The sequence below is a fragment of the Schistocerca piceifrons genome, chromosome 3 (assembly GCF_021461385.2).
Source record: "Schistocerca piceifrons isolate TAMUIC-IGC-003096 chromosome 3, iqSchPice1.1, whole genome shotgun sequence".
Lineage (NCBI taxonomy): Eukaryota > Metazoa > Arthropoda > Insecta > Orthoptera > Acrididae > Schistocerca > Schistocerca piceifrons.
Genome location: NC_060140.1, coordinates 458,280,675 through 458,305,703, shown reverse-complemented (window position 1 = coordinate 458,305,703; position 25,029 = coordinate 458,280,675). Strand labels below are relative to the sequence as shown.

Sequence of the window (25,029 nt, the reverse complement as noted above, 5' to 3'; positions counted from 1 at the left end):
TACAACAAAAAACAGCTAGGATTTTACAGATGCTATTGTGCAATGTATTGTTCGTTATAGTTTATCGACAAGAACATTACTGAGTACTTAAAACTCCCAATAAACAAAATAGAATTCACAGTCGAGGAAGGATGCAATTTATTGAAACTAATACAAATACTAGTTTAGAATGGAAGAGAGGGCAACTGTTACTAATGTTACAGTGTCTGCAAGCACTTTGTATCCACTGGGTCACAACCATGAAACTTTCCACTCATTGACGTATCTCCTACCCTATCCGTACCAGACTTTCAACTACTGTCAGTACCTACGTCTGGCAGAAATTCAGGAGTGCCCTGCAGGCAAGCAGAATTACATGACCGACGACTTGTGTTCAACTCGTGCTGCTGGTGTCCAATGCAGTTCTTCCACTGTGCTGATCAAACGGCCGATATGTATGACAGGTTGTGTCGGAAAGGGATTTGATACAGTTCCTACTTTCAGAGGTCCGTGCAGACTTTCTTGCTTTAAGAAATTCTCTGCTCCCGGAATAGGAATGTAAGTATGTGATGGTAAATGTAAGAGTATAGTGATCTGATACACAAATGATTTTATTTGCATACGATACAGTTGCACACGATTATAGAGAAATTCTACGATTCATATGAATAGAAATCGTAACATGATGATGCCTTCCGGGAAATGGCCGGATATCTGTTTGTCAGTTGTTTACCGCAGACGTGTTCTTGGTATACCACACTGAACCCTTGTCCGTCTACTTGAATTTTGTTTACGTCGGTCTCTGAAGAACGAATGTGGTTGGATGGAACAAAATCACAAAAAGCGACACTAGAAAACAAAGAATCGAACGCAGCCTATTGATCCTAGAAGTACTTTGCAGCTAAACCTAGAAATTTCCGTTGCCAACGTGTTTGGGGTGGAATTTGTCGTTTGACGGATGAACAGAGTTGGAACCTAGAAGACCTAATGAAAGCCACGAGTTTGTAATACCGAGCCCCATTGGTTGGAGAATTTATCAACGATAATCCAAGACAAGGACGTCATTGGAGGGCTGTCATGTTGAGGGCGAGGAAGAGTGAAGATACCTTACTAGCCGCTGCTACTTTGTGATGGTATACCTGCGAATGTCTAGCACCATCTTGTCCACACTCGCCTGCTGACAGCATCACGGGTCTTTATACTGATAATCTGAGATTAATCGCACTTCTATGTTGACGCGAGCCACACTGGTTGCTCTGGTTATAGATGCTAGGCAGCATCCCAGTATTCGCCCCTACCTGCCTCTGTATACCACGCTGCAGCCTCTTCCCGGATATGGGAATCCATTGACTTTTATAAGCACTTGTCTCACTGTATAGCACTGACTAGTCATCTCCCGAAGAACAGGTAAGTTTAATGGTACCAAGGCAACAAGCCTACCACAATTTTGATGTCTGAGCAGATGGTAAGTATTTTCTTTCTTCTCAGTTAATCATTGTAGGGATTCTGTCTTGCTGTTCATCGATGTTTCCAATACATGTAGTTCGCAACAGCAATGTTTCATTATCTAATACCCTGCATATCTGTATTACATACCTAATATCTTCTTATTTAGCGATTGTATGGATACTGTTGTGTGTTTTAATAGTCTTGGAGTAAACAGCTTCGCGTCCAAAAGACTAAATTAATTAGACCTCTTAAACGTAAACTAAACCCATACGAATGAATTATCCTATAAATTCAAATCGAAATTAATACTGATGAGACAAAATATTATGACCATTGGCCGCCGCAAGAGTAAACGCTGCCTGGTGGCACTCTGGATAAGCGACGCGGTACAGAAATTATATAAGCAGAGGGAAGGAAGGAAAATTGGGTTTAACGTCCCGCCGACATCGAGATCATTAGGGACGCAGCACAAGCTCAGATTGTGTGAAGGATGGGGAAGGAAATCGGCCATACTCTTTCAAAGGAACCATCCCGGTATTTATTTGGAGCGATTTAGAGAAATTACCGAAAACCTAAGTCTGGATGGCTGGACGGGGGCCTGAGCCGCCGTCCTCCCGAATGAGCGTCCATTGTGGTAACCACTGCACCACCTCGCTTGGTGTATAAGCGGAGCAGAGACGAGCGAGGAATCATTACAATCGCGATTGGGGAAATCAACTGCCGTAAGTGCCTCTGACAAAGGGCAGATTATTATGGCCAGGCGCCTGGGATGTAGCATGTAGGAGACGGCGAAGCTGGTCAGTTTTTCGCGTGCAGCTGTCGTGAGCAAGCGGCTGAAGAACGATTAAAGTAGGAGACAACGTGAAGTTCGGAGAGTTGTCCGCTCTTTAAAGCGGGATAGGCGGTGGTCTATCACAGGTCTGACGACAGAGTGGAAAGGTCGTACAGTCAAAGTTCGGAGCACACCGTTCAAGTGCATTGTTGGACATGGGCCTCCGCGCAAGGCGGCCCAGGCGTGTTGAAATGTTGACCAAACAATATCTTCAATTACGATTGCTGTGGGAAGCAGGTAATCGAAACTCGTCCGTTAATCAACGGAAACGTGTCGTCTAGGAGGTGGATCACATTCCTCGTGATTCCGGGCGAATGGCTGCTCGACTCATGCACCACGTCACGGACGCTCGCTGATGGGCGTAGTTTTATGCTATGGGGGACATTAATCTGTGTTTCCATGAGATCTGTAGTAGTAATCAAAGACACCTTCACAATTATGAACTACGTGAACATTAGTGCAGACCACCTCTACCGCTTCATGCTTGATGTCTCTCCCGACGGCGGTGGCGCCTTCCAGGAAGGTAGCTGTCCGTGCCACAAGGCCGCAATCATGATACAGTGGTTTGAGGACCACGATAGCGGGCTAACGCTGATGTATTGGTCCCTAACCTTGTCTGATCTGGACCCAATGGAACACACCTGGGACGTTACTGGTCGCTTGCTCTCAATTTACGGGAATTGCGTGACCTGTGTGTACAGATCCGGAAACCTACCAAGGACTTCTGGAATTCACTTCACGTAGAGCCGTTGTTGAACTGCGTTCCAGATGTGGACCAACATGCTATTAATCAACTTGTCGTAATGGTCTGGCTTACCGGTCTCTTAGTCTCTATAGAAGATACCTCAATAGACACGTGACATGTGCAACTGCAGGTACAACACGCTCTCTATCAGTCGTCTAATTTTACAAATATGCTGCCCGGCGGTTATGTGTGCACCTCATGCCTCTCCACGATGTCATCGATCCTTACTGACAGAACGCCAAGACAAGGAGGAGAGGCGCAGCTTATGTCTAAATTTAAGAAACTGGGTCCCGCCTGAGTATGAAAAACATAAAATCTTAATGTTCCGCACAAACACTTTCGTCACAGATTAAAACAGAAAAAATAATGGTACATTGAATTTTCTAGTCAGGAATTATACCGTAAAATATTGTATTTATAATCAATAAAGTATGACAACACTGATGACGAATGCATTACGGGGCAACGTATTTGGGTAATAAGAAGGTTAAGTTAGTTGTTTTATCAGGCGGAATCTAATTCTCATAATGCAGTAGTTTGATGAAGATTTGTTAGCAGTCTTCACGTTAATTATAAAACAACGTAGTTACCATTACATTAATGAGTTTTAAGCTAGGAACGTCTGTAATCAACAGACTAAAGGCAATATGCATTTTTCCAACCTAACAATCATTAATACAGTGCATGACAGCAAAAAGTAAAAAGGAAGAGGAAACGATATGAAATTTCACGGGTTATGCATGGTGAGTAGTAAGCCTACGGCTATTCGCCCTTGTAATGGCTATACGTTGCCGACGAGTGTGCCTAGTCTCATGTTCCCATGCGGTCTAACATCGAGCCACCGTTACATCCGAATGCCCCACAAATCTTGATATTGCACGTTTTGACCAGCCGGCTAAACAGAGCCCCCTTTCAAACTCTGCCAGGTCCTGACAATATCTACTTCGATGTGTTAGCGCAACATGTGACGTCGACCACTTCTATTATGTACCCAACCAGGCATGGTAATAACAGAAACTTGAACATTACTAATGGGCTCTGGTGGTCGCGCTACTTGTCACATAGAATTGCAAATCTAGAACTATTTACTTAGGCACCGACTGTTTGTACGTGTACGAAGTTATTTTCACATCCGACCATGTCTTCCGGATGCATTATTTTTTTGTCAGACAGTGTCTAATATTACTAGAAATAGAGGATTCAGAGATAAACAACATTAAAGGTATTTAGCGCTTACGGCTGCCAAATTTTACATTCAAAATTTCAAATTTTCTCATTCTCACGCTTAAGGAACACTTGAATTTGCAATCTCAATGACTATTTCTTTTACAGTCAGAAGTGGTGACTATCATGTTTAATAATCACGTAATTTAGTTTGTATCACCATGGCTCTTTCCGAGTTAAAATTAACCACTTTTGGATGATTACTGATGCTACTGAAGTATCACTGACAGTACCGCTAAGAGAGCATATTTCTCTTTACTTTTGACAGATCTGTCAGTAACGAACTTTCGGAAAGGAAAAAAATGTAATAAACATCCACCATTCACATGTTATATCAAGACGTATTTGTGCGCAAAACTCTTTCAGAAATGAGAACTATTTGAGTATGATATGATCAGAAGCATCTCAGAATTCTGCTATATACTGTACAAGTCGGAGAGAAGATTTGTCGATGAAACACAAATGAAAAATAAGCATTCTGTTATTGAGTCTGTCTTGGAAGAGACCACGTTCAACTTCCTTTCAGTTAAAAAATGACTATAGACTAGTCGATTTTCTTTGCAAAAACAGACATAATGTCTTATGGAATAACAGCAATCAGTGATTTTTCATTATAGTATCACGTTACGTTTAATTTAATTTGTGAGTTATCTCAACTTATCTGCAAGCACCTTCGGAAACGAAAGAAAAATTGAAATAACACGGAATTTTTCTTAGGTCTTAGTACTAATAAGTGCAAAAAATGGAAGTATTATTGCATAATTTCAGAGGAAATATATTGAAACTGTTATCTCTTAATATCATTCTAATTGAACGAAATGTTACATAAAATAACGTGCTCCTAAAATACGTTTGTGTAGCCTCTTCGTACTTACCCCATTGTGTGACGTTCACGTGCTCTCCGCGATAGTCAAATTCGTAGCAGAAGACTGGCAGGTCGGCAACTTCTGTCACTTTTCTCACCAGAGCGTCAGTTGGCTCCAAGAAGCGTAGGTCGTTGCTGAACTATTGCAATACAACCAAATTCACTGCAGAAATCGTGATATGCATACTATGTGTAATGAACTAGATATTGTAGTAACACTTAGGTGCAAAAAAAATTTGGTTTGTGCGAAAAGCTATACGAATTATGACGACAACTCTCACGAAACTGCTACTCTTCATGTTTAATCTTTCGGTAGTAACCTAATTAAAAACATTACAAATTTTGCAAGAGGAAAAATTACGATATGATGGCATTATTGCAATATGATGGCATTAATTTGGATTACAACGAACGGTTTCCATGTGGTATACTACCGAATAGTGAAGAAAAACAACGGAATGTGTCAGAGAAACAAAATTCCAATTTCTAGTGACTTCATATGTTGAAGAGGCCTTCTCTGGAGACACTGTGGATGTCTTTAATTCCGTCTCCAATGTAACTGTAAATTACACAATTTAAAATATGGGTCATAGTTTCATGTTCACGACACTCATAGAAAGGATCATTCGCAAGACCTACTTTCTCATAAACATTTTACAGCAGCCGTTGCAGTATAATATTGTCCAGAGTCTTCTTGGAAGATCGATGCAGGAAGTCGTTTAATCACATCAGCAATAAGGAATCCATTTTGTTCCTTGCCAGTGTTCCTGGCAATCCGTTTATTCTTCAAAAGTTCTAGGCTTTGGGTGGTTTTCCAGACAGGTGTTCTCGACTTCAGTCGATCCTCTGTGTGTAAATGATGATGAATTGGGAGATCGCATTAGTTTGATATCTTCTTCGACTCTTTTTTTATTGCAGCTTCCCGTCTGATGTTTGGTGGTTGAATACTGCTAGCACTGATAGCCAGGTTTTGGGGATCGGTTTCGGAGAGCCACTTATGATCTTCGTCGATTCACTGAGATCTACATCAACTCTTATTGGTTAGGCGTTCGTTGCATATACTGGGGTACAGTATTTTGCAGCACTAGATACCAGTGCAAATGCTGATGTGCGCAGAGTGTTTGGTTATTATAGTTTCTGGAATTCAGTGTTCTTTTTCTTCTTCCAATTGAACTACATGAAAAAACGTAAATTAGTTACACACTACGCCGTGCACACACTTTACTCGACATGTAAACGTTACCACAGATTTTTGGATTTAGGTTATGATATGTTCGATATGCCTTCCATCATTGGCGATGGCGTGTGTGGTGTCACCGCCAGACACCACACTTGCTAGGTGATAGCCTTTAAATCGGCCGCGGTCCGGTAGTATACGTCGGACACGCGTGTCGCCACTGTCAGTGATAGCAGACAGAGCGCCACCACACGGCAGGTCTAGAGAGACGTCCTGGCGCTCGCCCCAGTTGTACAGCCGACATTGCTAGGAATGCTACACTGACAAATACGCTCTCATTTGCCGAGACGATAGTTAGCATAGCCTTCAGCTACGTCATTTGCTACGACCTAGCAAGGCGCCATTACCAGTTCTATTGAGATAGTTATTAATGTACTGTCAAGAGCGATGTACACCAATTATGGATTAAAGTTAAGTATTCCAACAGCTACGTACTTTATTTGCTACTATTAATTCCCTTAACTGTTCCAGACCTCACGCCAGTCTGCGTGTAATTAAGCGCGTGCATTTCGGCCTCCTCTAGCAACCCGGTGTTGGCTCTTCTGCCAACACTTCAATGTGGAACAGAAAAAATTGCGAAATTCCTTACGACCCGCTGAAGTGTTGGGATATCGATGTCGTCGATGACCTCCTGAATGGCTGTTTTCAGCTCAGCAATGGTTTTGCGATTATTGCTGTATACCTTGTCTTTAATATAGCCCCCCCCCCCCCCCCCCCTCGCATGTGTTCAGATCCGGAGAATGTGGCTGCCAATCGAAGCCCATGCCACTTCCGAGCCAGAATGCGGGCCGCAAAGTACTCCTCCAGGACATCAAACACTCTCCTGCTTCAATGGGGTCGAGCTCTGTCTTGTATGAACCACAAGTTGTCGAAATCAAAGTCACTTTGGGTAATGGGGATGAAATCGTATTCCAAAGCCTTCACGTACCGTTCGGTAGTCACCGTTCAATCAAGGAATATCGCACCCATTATTCCGTGACTGGGCGTTGCACACCACACAGTCACCCATTGAGGGTGAAGAGACTTCTCGATCGCGAAATGCAGATTCTCAGCCCGCAAAAGCGCCAATTTTACTTGTTGCCGAACACACCGAAATGAAAGCGCGCTTCGTCGCTAAACCAAACAACAATGCGCATACTAATTCCCATTATACCCCGCGGCCAACCGTACAGTTTGAAGGTTCTAATGCAAACCGTTCAGAAGTTATGACGATTTTATTTCACATAGTTCGATAATTGTCATCCTGTAGGTGGTGCCTGAAGGAAATTGTATAGTCAAGTTTAGCTCCTAAGTACTTCCCTGTGTTTTCCTGTTTAATTGGCTCTCCGCTGAGTTTAAGGTTCAACTTGCTGTTACCTTCTTTATTGATGAGATGCACAGTGATCCAGATTGGTAGGATTTCGATAAGTGGCTGTAGTCTCGAGGCCACTACCCAAACAGTTTGTAAGTTGTACATAACAGAGAGATAGATGTACAGTTCTTCGGATCGTCTGTGGTTTTCCTTGGTTTAAGTATTACAATCACCATTGCCTCCTTCCACATCTTTCTGTAGTTTTGCAGAGTCAACTATTTCCATGAAACAGATTTGTTTTTTCTTTTAATTTTGCTAGTTCGCCACCCACATTTGGTACCATATGGTTTTTCACTTGTTTAAGAGCACCGTCTATTTCATCACTATCAACTGCACATGCAATTTATGTTTTTTCAGGGCCATTTTCTAAATAGCTGTTTCTCTTCCTACTCATTTCCTTCTTTTCTGAACTGTTGAGTTTTATTTTTGATGTTTGCTTAAGTGTGAAAGTAATCTGGGTTGGTGAGATGCCGGTAACTACGGCTTTCAGTTGGTTCTCTCCTGCCAGTTTTGCTAGTAAGTTGCATCTCTTTCCATTGTAATGCGTTAAGTTAATTGTGTTAGCGCCTACTTTGTCTGCAACCCAAACTACATTCCAGTTACGCAGGCAGCCTGTTTGCTGCAGAAGTTGTTCGGGGGCTACTGCGGCACAGACGAACACCAGACGGCGACCAATGCACCAGGAGTGGTTTCTGGATCTCTTTCTAACGTTAGCCACGTAACAGGAAGCAAGACAGAATGTATCTTGGCAGCGAGGTCTGTATTTCTGGCAGTGCTTGGGCCCTAGTTAGCGAGTCCCACCGAACGAGCTTTCTGGGTCAGGTGCCGGATTCTTATTGCATTTCCACAATCAGTAGCTCTCTCGCAGGTCGTCGTTACGCCGCGATCGCCATTCGAGCCAGCCTCCTCGCCCTGAATCCTGCAAGTGGTCTCTGTCTTCCCTCCTCAACAGGAAAACTGATTCTAGATTTCGGAATACTTCTGTAGTTCCCTGTTGTGTGGCCTCACCAGACATAGAACTTCTTCTCTGAAACTTAGATTCTAACCGTTTTCCACCGGATTGCGTTGTCAGATTTAGAAGCCCTGTCGGACTTTGTCAGTACCCCAAATGTGTTGTGCACTTTGAATAGACTTAGTTATTTCTCTAAGTGACTCAAGAAATTTCCTCCGACAGTGCTTATCTGAAATGTGTTAAGAACTTATGATCACAGATTCTTTCCTATCTTTTAGAGCCAAGACTCAGTACAGCACTTGGTTTTCCTCATTATCAGAAATCTGGACTATGTTTATGTTTCAATCAGAAGACTTCATATGGGTTTTTCCTTTAGGAAGATATTTCAAAATTAGAAAACTTTGTTGTCTTCTTCTGAGACTGTTTGTGCTTAAATAGAAGACTGTAGTTTGTTTCAAGAGTCCCAAGATTTCTCATTATTAAGTTTCTCTCTATTCAAACAAACTTTGTTCGTTTGTTAATACATTGGCTGTTTGCTTGTGTACCGCTTATTGTGGGCACTACATAAAGGATACAGTCTCCCACCACAGATTTCTTCGTTATCAATCTAAGAACTTGATTTCACGCCTACCCGCCTCCATCGTCCAGAACTCTGTTGCACTCCAAAAGTGTAGAATTAACCGCAAGCGACTCCCGAACGCATCCCTGCCGCCCGGTCCTCCCGAAGACAAAGAAAGCTTGACGGTCTATTATAAGCTTGCCTGAAGGGAGATACGAAAACAGTTAATGTACAGAAATGTAAAGCTGCGCACTTCACATGACGATAAAACGTAGCACCCAATGATTATAATATTAGTGAGTCACCGATGGAATCGGCCAACTCACACATATACCTGGGTACAACACTTCGTAGGAACATCAAATTAAACGATTACATAGACTCAGTCGCCTGTAAAGCAAGTGGCAGACTTCGATTTATTCGTAGAATACTAAGAAATTGCAACCAGTCTACAAAGGAAATTGCTTACAAGTTACTCGCGAGGCCTGTCCTAGAAAACTGCTCAAAAGTGTAAAACCCGTACCAAACAGAACTAATAGGAGATATTGAACGTATGCAGAGAAGGGCAACACGTATGTTCACAGGTTTATCTGACACGCGGGAGACTGACACAGAGATTCTGACAGAACTGAACTTGCAGGCTAGAAGATAGACGTAAATTATCCCAAGAAGTTTCAAGAACTGACTTTAAATGATGAGTCTATGAATATACTGCAACCCTATGCACATCGCTCCAACAAGGACGCTGAGAACGAGATTAGATTAAGTACAGGACATCCAGAGGCACTTAAACAGTCATTCTTCACACGCCACATACTTGAACGGAACGGGGAAACGCCATAGCAACTAGTACAACGGGACGTACCCTATGCTATGCACTTCACAATGGTTTGCTGAGTATGGATATAGATGCAAATGTAGAAAATGGCTGGTTATGGGAGTGTTAAGGGAATTGGGCCACAAACTGGTACATCAGAAACTCATTGCTGTCATGCCAGCATCAAAATCAGCAAAAGAACAGCTTGCGACAGTGACAACGGAAAAGCAGGAAGATAGGCACAAAGAAATAAATGGCTTCAGAAAACCGAAGTAGGCCCAGAACAGAAGGATTAATGGCTACAGACGGCATCACACACAAATCTGGGAGTAAGTAAAAAAAATTTTCACAAATGAAAACCAGCTCCACATGTTGATCTTTGCATTCTATTCTATATTATTTAACGAATATAAAATCATAACTTACATTGATTTTGTGCCTGACAACCAAAGGAAAAACAAAAATTATAAAGAAGCATTGACTGAAGTAGGAATATGGCACGGAAAGCATGGGGATTCATTACTAATACCCGTCAATAAATAAAAACAAAGTGCAAAAAGGTGAAATAAAATTCGTTTGTACTCCGCTGCAGAGAGAAAATTCGTTCTGGGGCAAATAGATAAAGTTTAACAGTTTTCAACTTGTGCTGCAACGTGAGCTTTTTCCCGTCCCACATCAGCTACATTTCGAAAAGTAGGAGGATTACGGTATAAGGTACAGTGTGCGAAAGACAAGAAAGAGGTTTTAGGGAAAAAAGAAGGTACATGTAACATCTGAATGGTTTAAGTGCTATAGAGGAAGGGGAAAGATTAGGGTTTAGAAGAAAGCCGGCGAAGAGAAACTTTAAATATAATCGAATTACTTTCAATATTCTACGGGTTTTGAACGGTGTTTTAGAATGTAACTGTGAAAAAGATGTGAAATGCGGTTTGTATACTCCAGTTTATAAATCAGACGTTCTTATTTTGTCTCTATGCTGATGCTATCGAAATCCAGCACAGAAAAAATCTCTTTTAAAGAATTGGGAATATTTATGATGACAGGTCGGTTTAACCACATTCATGATTAAAAATATGTGAACAGGAAGTTACTTACAATCACGAGATCATCAGGATTGTTATCTGCAGAGATAGTCTCGTTTCTGAAATAAAAGTCTCTCAGTTTAAGAGCTGCGTCGATTTGCTGCTCCGTTGTAGGTAGGTGTACGTTAGGTCCCACTGATTCAACAAACTGGTTGTTGAGGAAATTGATTTTTTCTATGTCATTTAGAAGATTTGAACCTGTAATATGAATTTAGGTAAGTAACCAGTCAATTAGAATCTAAATATGCTACAGCAATCGTGTTGGAATAGCTTACAGATACACCATCGAAAACGTATTCAGTGATAACCTGAATAAAGTTTGACTGTAAATACTAGGTAGACTCTAATGCGTTACCTAGTAGTCTGAAAAGTGTAAGGGAAAGTTAGTTTAATGTATGTGCAGCTTCAAGTGATTAATGGATAGCGAGATGCCTATACAGAATTTGCGTTCTACGATTAAACATAATTTCTTTCGTCAGTCCGGAAAATTCATGGCTACGAACCAAGTTCGCCAGAGGTAACGCCTGTCAGAATTGGCACTCTGTGGAAACGTCCGTCGATGAGTGCCTGAATAGGAGACTCCGAGAAGAAAGCGCTGTCCAGCTGAGGCTCTACGTGTGGCCACCAGGGAGAATACGAGAACAGCATTTGCTCCTGTAATTGTAATTTCTGGTTACTTTCTTGAAGCGGCGTAATTGCTAAAACATGTATTCGTATATCATTGTACACGTAGTATATCTCCCCGCTAAACGATAAAAACAATACCGTATCCAGTTCAAATGGCGATCTAAATTACGTCAGCCAGGACAACTGTGTCTTGGCTACGCTACACGACAAAAACGCCAACTAAAAGAATTAAAATAAATATTGGTAATGTTTTTGTACATCACCGCAACACTACGTTGCTAGGCCACTGTTCATTATTTCCACCTTTTATTCATTAACTGTCCTGATTGACAATATGCTTTGAATTTTTTACAACTGAACAAAAATTTATTTTAGTATACTAAAGAAAATGTGGTTTCTAGTGCAAAAAACACCAACAGGTGTACAAATTCCTCTTTTCTAACAATTATGTGGAGAGAATCCGAAACATCGGTACCACCTACAAGGAGAATGTCTTTAAAGGAAGCACGACAAGGGAAAAAGTCTGTCATTTAAGAGATTCAATTTGAAGTGAGCAATAAGCCACCATTAGTTATACCGTTCTGCTTGGTGGAGATATGCTGAACTCTAACCTACGTTGGGCTTTGTTGATCAGCACAATAATTACCAACATCGTGAATTATGATTGCACACTTGAAGTGCAAGCCAGGAAACTTAGCTGGTGACCGTTTGCTCGGTATTCATTAGGTAGCTCGTAAGCAACATCGACCATTCTTCTTCATAATTGTTACCGGTGAGGGAAACTTGTACTACAAGGAGGAATAACTAAGTCCTATCAGAACTACAACTTACCGTTACAACGCTTACTTTCATTCACAAAAGTTGACATTATGCGAATTGTGACTGGAGCAGTGTATGCTGTACCTCATCTGTCAGGAAGAGTGAGGTGTCTAGCAGAAGGTCAGTAGCGTTGAGAGAACGTAAAAAGTCCACTAGCTGTTCAGAGTCATCAGCTTCGAATCCCAGGGCAGTACCCAATCTGAAGGCGTGTCTCCGGGCCCATTCCATGCCGAGCGGTTGTCCGATGAAGTTTCCGCTCTGAATTATGACCTTTGAGAAGAGACCTGTTAGAAGATGACATACATCAGTCGAAACCCATTTGAAGATGCTTACTGCACTGTAACTCAAATAATTTGATTGCATTATTATTTTTAAAGGCATCTTTCAGACATAAATAGAGACTGTAAGAAGATGAATATAGGTGCTGAAACATGTTCGGGTATGGACTAAAGAAATAGATTGTGTACAGAAGGTGGAATTTAAAAACCCATATTTAAAATTTACTTCCTCTTTCCTTTGCGAAATTTATATTTTCCATCATTGAGGCAGAATAACGAAGAACTGTTTGCACATATCGAATGAATTTAATGGGTAGACAGCATTAGCATCTGCGTAGTATTAAAGGATTTTTCAAAAGCTGTAATTTGTGCATTTGTTATGTTTTAAGAGGTGTGGAAACAACGAAATAGTTTACTGACTTATACGGAACACAAGATACCACAAACAAGAAAAATAATACATGTGAATCAGAGTGAAGATGTCTCGCGAAGAGTACCACACAGATTTTTTATAGTTGGATGTTCTTTTCGTAATATCCATGTATGTGGGGACGAAGAGAATCTTAGAATCTTGTTGAAAAGAGTCCATTTTGTTATGCGTCCTTCTCTTTGTACAGGGTGTCTCCAGTTTGGGGGAACTAAGCTCTTCCCATTCTGCACAATATTTCTCCTTACAAATGCTGATGATAGTATTTTAATGTGTCTTCAAAGCGTCTGCAGTCCTTTCGACTACTTTCGTTACAGGCAATAGAGTTGCACCATTGTCTCTCTCCTTCTCCAAATATTCCCACACCGAGCACACACTCACGTGCATTGACCACGCAAAACATGGGCAGATCGCTGAATATTCCGTATAGCAGTCACACCTTTTTGCTCACTTCCAATACAAGCTTCAGACATTCTGTAGTGCCATACAAATTCGCCCCACAAAACAATAAAGCACGCAACGAAACGACTACAGCTGTTTACGTTACAAGCCGCGAGTGTCATACGCAGCTGGCTACATCAGGCGAGGCGCTACCTGGAATAGCAGAGAGATTTGACAAGGGTGAAAGGAACAGGAGATGCGACCAAGTTCGTTCTCTAATCGGCTGTTGCTGAGGTAGCAGCCCTGTGAACAGTTAGATGTCACTCACTTCGTTATTCTGGTCCGGGTACAGAGCACAGCATCATATGGAAGTAAGTCATAGACTGTGGAAAAACTGGAGAAGAAGATAATCGAGTCATTTGAGATGTGGTGTAAAAGGAGAATGATGAAAATTAGATGAACAAATAAGGTAAGAAATCCTCCATAGAATCTTTAAGAACAGGAATATGTGAACAGCATTTGCTGCAGGAAACGATAAGATGAAACAACGTTTGTTAGACATCAAGAAATAACTTCCGTAATACTAAAGGGAGCCATGGAGGATAAATACATATACAGAAGAATATAAAAGAAAGTAACTGTGGAGACGGGGTGTAGATGATACTCGTAGATGAAAAGACTGGGCTATGTGAGGAAATCATGATGGGCCACATCCAAATCACTCATAGATCGATGACCCAGAAAACGTAAGAAAAAAAAATAGTTCAAACAGTGATTTTGTGTGGCTCCCGTCTGGTATATTACGTTACATTTTGTCACGAACTAACCGTTTTTCAATAAAAAATGCTATACCCTGTGAAGTCTGCATACTTTCATTAAGAGATATATCAGTGCTATCGCTAACGATAATAGGTGGACGTCTTAAATGATGCCAGAAGTAAAATACTGGATTTACTTCTTTTCATTGTAAATATTTCGTCAAATAATCCATTTTTATTGTGTTGACAATTCTTCTGATAAAGCGTGACTAAATTGTCTTGTTCATCGTCGGTTTTGTTGATTTTACTGCTAATTTCATTGCGTTATTCAACGCGAAGTTTGATATTTAAAGTTTTGTGCATCACTCGTTCTCTTAACGTCTAGTGCTGCTGCTTCATAGCTTATTGTTCTCACTGCGATGTTAACTAAAGAAATCTCTGTATTCTGTTTAATAATGTCAAGCATATGGCAGATGATACTTTTCAACGTAGCATACGTTTCATTCTGTGAGTGAGACTCATCCAATTCTTCTGCAGGATTTGTAATTAATATAACTGATATGGTGAGGGTCTTTCACCGTAGTAACAATGGCGTGTTAGCGTACGAAGAACGTATCCGTTAGGACAGTTCGGCGAAATCTGGCGCTAATGGGCTATGGACAGCAGACTACCGACGCGAGCACCGCTGCTAACAGCACGAAACCGTCTGCAGCTCCTCTCCTGGGTTCAGGACCATATATGTTGGCCCCTAGACGACTGGAAAATCGCGGCCTGGTCACACGAGCCCAGACATTGGCAAGAAAGAGCTGATTGATGGTAGGGGCCGAGAGTGGCACAGGTCCTACGAAGCCATGGACCCAAGTTGTCAACAAGGCACTGTGCAAGCTGATAGTGACTCCATAATGGTGTGTTTTGTTTTTACATTGAATGGAATGGATTTTCTGGCCCAACTGAATCGATAATTGACTGAAATGGTTTCGTTCGGCCACTTGGAGGCCACGTGCCGCCAAACAATGATGGAATTTTTATGGATGACAATGCGCCGCGTCACCGAACCACAATTGTTTGTGACTGGTTTGAGGAACACTCTGGATAGTTCGAACGAATGATATGGCCACCCAGATAGCTCGATATAGCTCCCATTGAACACATATGGGCGTAATTGAGAGGTCAGTTCCTGCACAAAATCCTGCACCGGCAACACTTGCGGAAATATTGACGGCTATAGAGGTAGAATGGCTCAGTATTTCTAGAGGGACTTCCAAAGACTTGTTGAGTCCATACCAGGTCGAGTTGCTGCACTAGGTCGGGGAAAAGGAGGCCCGACACGATCACCTCAGTGCACAGTTCTCTTTGCAGAGACATTATTAGTAATTCAACTACCGGAAGTTGTGCGTTATTGTCAAAACAATACTCCTAATTGTAGCCAAATCAAATAAACCTTTGAGTTGCAGGATACAGTGGTTAATGGTTTTGTTAACAGTGCGTCTAGAGAGACCACATAATAGACAAAATGAAAATTATTCCTTAAATAAAAGAGTGCCAAACTTAAAATGATTCTTGTTTATAAGCCACAAATAACTGATCCAAATCGGTTTTCTACTAAAAATATTATTGATAGTCATACGTCAGCATGTTGCTGACAATTATATATACAATATTCTGAAATGAAATTTCAGAGGACCAAGTTTCTTAAACAGCTTAGCTTATTTATTAAGCCTGACCAGCTGACATTCCACTAGTTAATACCGACAAATTAATGGCGCCTTGTGTCCTTCCCTTTTGAGATTTTTCTTACATTTCTATGTACTCTTCATAATATTCTTGAACTTAGAAACAAAAACAAAGACGAAATTTTAGCAACACTGAAGGTTCACATACATTCGAACGAAATTAACGTTCTCATTTCCAGTTTTGTTCCGTAACCTCAAAGACATCTGGACGAGCAAGGAAAAAAAATGCAGGCTAACTGGAATAATCGCTCGGTTAGCACATTATCGATTATTTTGCAAATTTCGAGGTAATGTTATCCGTTTCTTTTGCCTTCTCCGATCCCAAGATTTCCAAAGATACCCTTGAACGCGAGTTCGGTATCTTAAACTCTGTGTTGGTTCACGCATTAATGACGCGAGCCAACGCAGGACGGTACATTGCCACAGGCAGCTGCTTGGTGCAATATGCTGCACCACAGCACCCACTTAAAAGTAACCAAAAATAATTTAAACTTTAAATCCAAATAAGAAATAACCTTTATCGCATGAAAAATGCCATAACCACCCAACTTTCATAAAACCAGCTGGTGCTCGCCTGAGAGTTTGTGACCAACGTGTAACCAGGCCAGGGAGGCTCCGGTACGCAGCGTACGTGACATTTGTGACACTCACACTATGACAAACCCGCTTGGGCACGTATAAATACTGGCATTCTGGCTGGGCACGTCATCCGACATAATGGATAAGTTAGCGAGTCAGAGTCCGCTTCAGTGTTGACTTTCGCCATGAGCCTGCTTCTGCTCCACCGTCATCCCTTCAGAGAGTCCACATGCAGCGCTATTGGTCCTGGGGTTGAACTGAGGCCTTCGTAGCACACAGCGTTTTCCAGATGGACGACTGCCTTGCTGCAGTCATTTTCTCATCAGATGGATTCCTGTACCTCTCAGCAATCCATGGAACCCACAGTGTGCCGACAAACTCTAAGAACGACTCCTCCACCCATCTGTAGTGGTTATTGCACACTGGACCGCTAGAGTGCGGTGTGGTTTCATTGAGGATATTGGGTAGATGAATGGTTCTCCTGGAGAATCACCCAGCTTTCAGCTTGTAGGACCTGAAGTGTCAACGGTGAACCAGCGTGCAATCGCTTCCTATGATATGAAAGACATAGCTGGTGGGAAGCTTGGCATAGTGTTGGGTTCACTGACGACAGAAGATTCTGCCTCGAAGTCAATGATGATCATCTGCAAGTGCACATAGGCAAGAAGAGTGGAGACTACTGGGAAGTATCAAGCAGCGATATACATATGTCACTCTGCACATAATACCATGTGTAGCAGTTGTCTACGATGGTTGTACATCTCCACAGTTTTTTGATTGGTACCATTGGAAGCTGCTAATAAGAAAGCTGCCTTGACAAGTGAAATATGTTAAAAAGTAAATATTTAGAAACTTTTATCAGTTTCACACTACGCTGTAAATACTTTGGTTGAAGGCATTATACAGGGTGAGTCACCTAACGTTACCGCTGGATATATTTCGTAAACCATATCAAATACTGACGAACCGATTCCACAGACCGAACGTGAGGAGAGGGGCTAGTGTAATTGTTTAATACAAACCATACAAAAATGCACGGAAGTATGTTTTTTAACACAAACCTACGTTTTTTTAAATGGAACCACGTTAGTTTTGTTAGCACACCTGAACATATAAACAAATACGTAATCAGTACCGTTTGTTGCATTGTAAAATGCTAATTACATCCGGAGATATTGTAACCTAAAGTTGACGCTTGAAACCTCCGACGTTCAGTTGCGTGTTGTAACAAACAGCTGCAACATACATCGCGTTTCTACAGAATGATCTGCCAACGTTGCTCGAAAATGTCCCACTGGAAACGCATCGACGTATGTGGTATCAGCATGATGGTGCACCTGCACATTCCGAAATTAACACTAGGCTGACCCTTGACAGGATGTTCGACGGGCGTTTCATAGGACGTGGAGGACGCATAAATTGGCCAGCCCGTTCTCCTGATCTTACACTTCTGGACTTCTTTCTGTGGGGTACGTTAAAGGATAATGTGTACCGTGATGTGCCTACAACCCCAGAGGATATGAAACAACGTATTGTGGCAGCCTGCGGCGACATTACAGCAGATGTACTGCGGCATGTACGACATTCACTACGCCAGAGATTGCAATTGTGTGCAGCAAATGATGGCCACCAAATTGAACATCTATTGGCCTGACATGTCGGGACATACTCTATTCCACTCCGTAATTGAAAACGGAAACCACGTGTGTGCGTGTACCTCACCCCTCATGGTAATGTACATGTGCGTCAGTGAAAAAGACCAATAAAAAGGTGTTAGCATATGGACGTAATGTGCTGTTCCAATCTCTTCTGTACCTAAGGTCCATCACCGTTCCCTTTGGATCCCTACGTAATTCGGTGCTCTCCGATACACACGATCGAACAGCGGAGGAGTGGTACTCAAGCGTCAACTTTAGGTTACAATATCTCCCGATGTAATAAGCATTTTACAATGCAACAAACGGTACTGATTACGTATTTGTTTATATGTTCAGATGTGCTAACAAAACTAACGTGGTTCCATTTAAAAAAACGTAGGTTTGTGTTAAAAAACATACTTCCGTGCATTTTTTTATGGTTTGTATTAACCAATTACACTAGCCCCTCTCCTCACGTTCGGTCTGTGGAATCGGTTCGTCAGTATTTGATGTGGTTTACGAAATATATCCAGCGGTAATGTTAGGTGACTCACCCTGTATATATGCTTGCTTGACGAGAAGCTTGAACGGTCACATGTTTGTCTGTCTCGCGAGAGTTTGCAACAGAATTGCTGAAAACACTAACGCTGGTTGATTGCGAAGAAATACGCCTATCGAGAAACTTTCAGAACAGCTATTTAGTGCGGAATATGCAAATATCATTCGACCACCCACTGTAGTTCTTCTGCTAAAGATATTAAGTTAGCAGCAGACAGTTCGGTTTTAGTATATTTCACAACAGAACACTTGTGTAATCGAAGAAAATATTAACAGTAGAACTGTACAAAGGGTGGAAAAAAAATGCCTAGTCTCCACCTTCACATGCTCAAAACAATTTGTTGTGTAATTACACACCTAATCTTTAACTAAATCCTTTGTAAAACTTATGTCATGCGGAAGTTTCTTGAAGCTGCCGTTACTGAACCTTAGGCGTGCGCTGGCGGTTCTGATGCATCATGGACATCGAAAATTGTTATGCAAGGGACGAATGGTAGTGAAAGGATTTTTTGCAATAGATCCTGTCCCTAACTCTGGATGACTTCTACCATACTTTATCCCACACATCTCTCGCTGTAGCTGCAGCTCTTCGTAGTAAATGGGTAGTTGGAATTCCACAATGACTATTTAAACCATCGCGTGTCACAGCCTTAGCCACGTCTAATGTCGTATAGCATTGTTAGCTTGGAGTGACCAAGGAACAGATTACGTCGCCTTTGCGCGCAATAGCAATTTTCCTCGTTAATTGAGAGTTTGACAATGATAAGAGAAAAGGGATATGGTCAAAACCATGGCCAGCAGGGAGTCATCTCAGTTAAACGTTGCCGTTTGACGGACAGGTCGCAATGAAGAGTGTCAGTGCAGTCGCTCCATGAGACATTGTGAAGATATTTCGAATGAAGCCTAGGAAATAGCCACAATGTTGTTTGGTCTTAGATCTTCAGGCGTATAACCTGCCTCCCTTATCCGGCAAAATACAGGCGGCGAAAATTTTCCCTCCCTGGTTTACCTGTGCAGTTTGGTGAATAAAGACTTAATATTGTGGAACTATCCCGACAATAGTTCAGCCCTTTCTTTTTCCGTTCCTCTAACGTGAAGGATATTTGCTTTTTGAACAGAACTAGGCCCGTGCAAATATGTCTCCTTTTAACCAACACGCTATCCCAGGTATTTAGCAGATCCTCTGACAGCGCAGTTTCCCGACTCGTTCCCCACTGAGCATCTGTGGTTCGTTATGAAGTTGCATTGCATTACTAGCAACATCTTTTAGTTATCTACAACAACTGTTGGTAGCAGCGTACAACCATATCTCCCAGGATGACATCCGACACTTTCAGACACGACTGCAAGCGGTTTTATACGCAGGGAAGGCTATGAAACATGATGAAATTATTGACCAAGACAATATTTCCACAGATGTATGACCGTGATAATATGATCATATAATATATACAACCTGTGCAATTAATTTGCGTGGGCTTTTCATCAAATTTTTCGTCGTTTTTCCACTAGTAGAGATTCGGCATCTCCAACTCAGAGTAACGGTTAATGTAAGCTGGAAACGCATTACACAAGTCTAATCCACTTTACATAATGTTTTACCCTCTACTTTGAACAGGATTTTAAAACATTATACTGAAACGATAGAGTACGAATCCATGAATCTGATACATATCGCTTTATATTAGTGGCATCATTCTTCTGTTTCGTTTGTCTGCAAAAATTTATTTTAATAAATAATACATGGGTTCAATAGAAATGGAATGCGAGTAGAGGTGAAAACTAACTACATTGTCGCGAACATGATATAGAAAGACGGATGAAAAAATCGTAGCACCAAAAAGGAGTTTTGTGGCAAAAACGAAACTTCGTAGGCCTGTTTCTAGATCTGATAGATGATATCTATTCAGATTTTGCGCCAGTCGCATAAGAGGGGCGCAAGTAACGCCACTATGAGGATGCAAATCGGGTTTGCTTTAAATACACACTGTAACATTCATGAACATTGGTTACCTTTGAGACTGGTCGCGGTAGTCAAGATTGTCTTTAAGGTGACAAAGGAACCGCTATCAACACTTCACTGAAGTTGAATGGGGATGTGTAATGGGGCTACGTGAAACTGGATGTTCCTTCTTCGATATTGCAGAGTGGCTTGGCAGGACTGTAGCCTCTGAACATGACTGCTATCAGCGATGGTCATGAGAATGTATGGCCACAAGAAGACCATACTCCGGACGACCACCACCCCTGTGGGCCCGGGGTTTAGAATAGGCCTGAAGTATTCCTGCCTGTCGTAAGAGGCGACTAAAAGGAGTCTCACACCTTTCAGCCTTTATGTGATGGTCCCCTGTAGGGTTTGACCTACAATTTTCAAAATTTCCCCGAAGAGCGAGCCAATTCGGGAAGGGCGCCTTAAAAGGTGCATCGTGTTCATCGCCCATTGAGATCTTTAGCCCACTTTCTCGTCATAGCATTGCAGTCCCGCTCATCCTCCATCTCTTGAGTGAGGACACCTTCCTGGGTGCGTTTTCCTCCACTAATTATGCAGTGTCGTTTTCTGCCCCGACGAGGACCATGGAATTCTTTACACCTCGTATCCAGTATGGTTTTTTTTTTGCTCACCAGTCTACTGACTGGTTTGATGCAGCCCGCCACGAATTCCTTTCCTGTGCTAACCTCTTCATCTCAGAGTAGCACTTGCAACCTACGTCCTCAATTATTTGCTTGACGTATTCCAACCTCTGTCTTCCTCTACAGTTTTCCCTCTACAACTCCCTCTAGTACCATGGAAGTCATTCACTCATGTCTTAGCAGATGTCCTATCTTCCCGTCCCTTCTCCTTATCAGTGTTTTCCACATATTCCTTTCCTCTCCGATTCTGCGTAGAATCTCCTCATTACTTACCTTATCAGTCCACCTAATTTTCAAAATTCGTCTATATCACCACATCTCAAATGCTTCGATTCTCTTCTGTTCCGGTTTTCCCACAGTCCATGTTTCACTACCATAAAATGCTGTACTACAGACGTACATCCTCAGAAATTTCTTCCTCAAATTAAGGCCGGTATTTGATATTAGTAGACTTCTCTTGGCCAGAAATGCCTTTTTTGCCATAGCGAGTCTGCTTTGGATGTCCTCCTTGCACCGTCCGTCATTGGTTATTTTACTGCCTAGGTAGCAGAATTCCTTAACTTCATTGACTTGGTGACCATCAATCCTGATGTTAAGTTTCTCGCTGTTCTCATTTCTACTACTTCTCATTACCTTCGTCTTTCTCCGATTTACTCTCAAACCATACTGTGTACTCATTAGACTGTCCATTCCGTTCAGCAGTTCATTTAATTCTTCTTCACTTTCACTCAGGATAGCCATGTCATCATCGAATCGTATCATTGATATCCTTTCACCTTGTATTTTAATTCTACTCCTGAACCTTTCTTTTATTTCCATCATTGCTTCCTCGATGTACAGATTGAAGAGTAGGGGCGAAAGGTTGCAGCCTTGCCTTACACCCTTCTTAATACGAGCACTTCGTTCTTGATCGTCCACTCTTATTATTCCCTCTTGATTGTTGTACATATTGTATATGACCCGTGTCTCCCTATAGCTTACCCCTACTTTTTTCAGAATCTCGAACAGCTTGCACCATTTTATATTTTCGAACGCTTTTTCCAGGTCGACAAATCCTATGAAAGTGTCTTGATTTTTCTTTAGCCTTGCTTCCATTATTAGCCGTAACGTCAGAATTGCCTCTCTCGTCCCTTTACTTTTCCTAAAGCCAAACTGATCGTCATCTAGCGCATTCTCAATTTTCTTTTCCATTCTTCTGTATATTATTCTTGTAAGCAGCTTCGATGCATGAGCTGTTAACCTGATTGTGCGATAATTCTTGCACTTGTCAGCTCTTGCCGTCTTCGGAATTGTGTGGATGATGCTTTTCCGGCAGTCAGATGGTATATCGCCAGACTCATATATTCTACACACCTACGTGAATAGTCGTTTTGTTGCCACTTCCCCCAATGATTTTAGAAATTCTGATGGAATGTTATCTATCCCTTCCGCCTTATTTGACCGTAAGTCCTCCAAAGCTCTTTTAAATCCCGATTCAAATACTGAATCCCCTATCTCTTCTAAATCGACTCCTGTTTCTTCTTCTATCACATCAGACAAATCTTCACCGTCATAGAGGCTTTCAATGTATTCTTTCCACCTATCTGCTCTCTCCTCTGCATTTAACAATGGAATTCCCGTTACACTCTTAATGTTACCACCGTTGCTTTTAATGTCACCAAAGGTTGTTTTGACTTTCCTGTATGCTGAGTCTGTCCTTCCGACAATCATATCTTTTCCGATGTCTTCACATTTTTCCCGCAGCCATTTCGTCTTAGCTTCCCTGCACTTCTTATTTATTTCATTCCTCAGCGACTTGTATTTCTGTATTCCTGATTTTCCTGGAACGTGTTTGTACTTCCTCCTTTCATCAATCAACTGAAGTACACTCCTGGAAATTGAAATAAGAACACCGTGAATTCATTGTCCCAAGAAGGGGAAACTTTATTGACACATTCCTGGGGTCAGATACATCACACGATCACACTGACAGAACCACAGGCACATAGACACAGGCAACAGAGCATGCACAATGTCGGCACTAGTACAGTGTATATCCACCTTTCGCAGCAATGCAGGCTGCTATTCTCCCATGGAGACGATCGTAGAGATGCTGGATGTAGTCCTGTGGAACGGCTTGCCATGCCATTTCCACCTGGCGCCTCAGTTGGACCAGCGTTCGTGCTGGACGTGCAGACCGCGTGAGACGACGCTTCATCCAGTCCCAAACATGCTCAATGGGGGACAGATCCGGAGATCTTGCTGGCCAGGGTAGTTGACTTACACCTTCTAGAGCACGTTGGGTGGCACGGGATACATGCGGACGTGCATTATCCTCTTAGTACAGCAAGTTCCCTTGCCGGTGTAGGAATGGTAGAACGATGGGTTCGATGACGGTTTGGATGTACCGTGCACTATTCAGTGTCCCCTCGACGATCGCCAGGGGTGTACGGCCAGTGTAGGAGATCGCTCCCCACACCATGATGCCGGGTGTTGGCCCTGTGTGCCTCGGTCGTATGCAGTCCTGATTGTGGCGCTCACCTGCACGGCGCCAAACACGCATACGACCATCATTGGCACCAAGGCAGAAGCGACTCTCATCGCTGAAGACGACACGTCTCCATTCGTCCCTCCATTCACGCCTGTCGCGACACCACTGGAGGCGGGTTGCACGATGTTGGGGCGTGAGCGGAAGACGGCCTAACGGTGTGCGGGACCGTAGCCCAGCTTCATGGAGACGGTTGCGAATGGTCCTCGCCGATACCCCAGGAGCAACAGTGTCCCTAATTTGCTGGGAAGTGGCGGTGCGGTCCCCTACGGCACTGCGTAGGATCCTACGGTCTTGGCGTGCATCCGTGCGTCGCTGCGGTCCGGTCCCAGGTCGACGGGCACGTGCACCTTCCGCCGACCACTGGCGACAACATCGATGTACTGTGGAGACCTCACGCCCCACGTGTTGAGCAATTCGGCGGTACGTCCACCCGGCCTCCCGCATGCCCACTATACGCCCTCGCTCAAAGTCCGTCAATTGCACATACGGTTCACGTCCACGCTGTCGCGGCATGCTACCAGTGTTAAAGACTGCGATGGAGCTCCGTATGCCACGGCAAACTGGCTGACACTGACGGCGGCGGTGCACAAATGCTGCGCAGCTAGCGCCATTCGACGGCCAACACCGCGGTTCCTGGTGTGTCCGCTGTGCCGTGCGTGTGATCATTGCTTGTACAGCCCTCTCGCAGTGTCCGGAGCAAGTATGGTGGGTCTGACACACCGGTGTCAATGTGTTCTTTTTTCCATTTCCAGGAGTGTATTTCTTCTGTTACCCATGGTTTCTTCGCAGCTACCTTCTTTGTACCTATGTTTTCCTTCCAAACTTCTGTGATGGCCCTTTTTAGAGATATACATTCCTCTTCAACTGTACTGCCTACTGCGCTATTCCTTATTGCTGTATCTATAGCGTTAGAGAACTCCAAACGTATCTCGTCATTCCTTAGTACTTCCGTATCCCACTTCTTTGCGTATTGATTCTT

The 25,029-nt window shown here is 42.6% G+C and overlaps 1 protein-coding gene across 3 annotated transcripts in view; it reads right to left on the bottom strand.

Moving 5' to 3' along the window:
• LOC124789342 (acetylcholinesterase-like) overlaps positions 1 to 25,029 on the bottom strand; it is a 137,105-nt gene that overhangs the window by 37,218 nt on the left and 74,858 nt on the right. For all 3 annotated transcript variants that reach the window (XM_047256663.1, XM_047256664.1, XM_047256666.1), the window contains exons 5-8: positions 12,623 to 12,822; positions 11,596 to 11,746; positions 11,106 to 11,290; positions 5,105 to 5,234 (exon numbers count right to left, since the gene is read on the bottom strand). In XM_047256663.1, the coding sequence (XP_047112619.1) occupies positions 5,105 to 5,234; positions 11,106 to 11,290; positions 11,596 to 11,746; positions 12,623 to 12,822 (666 nt within the window). The remainder of the gene's footprint in view (positions 1 to 5,104; positions 5,235 to 11,105; positions 11,291 to 11,595; positions 11,747 to 12,622; positions 12,823 to 25,029) is intronic.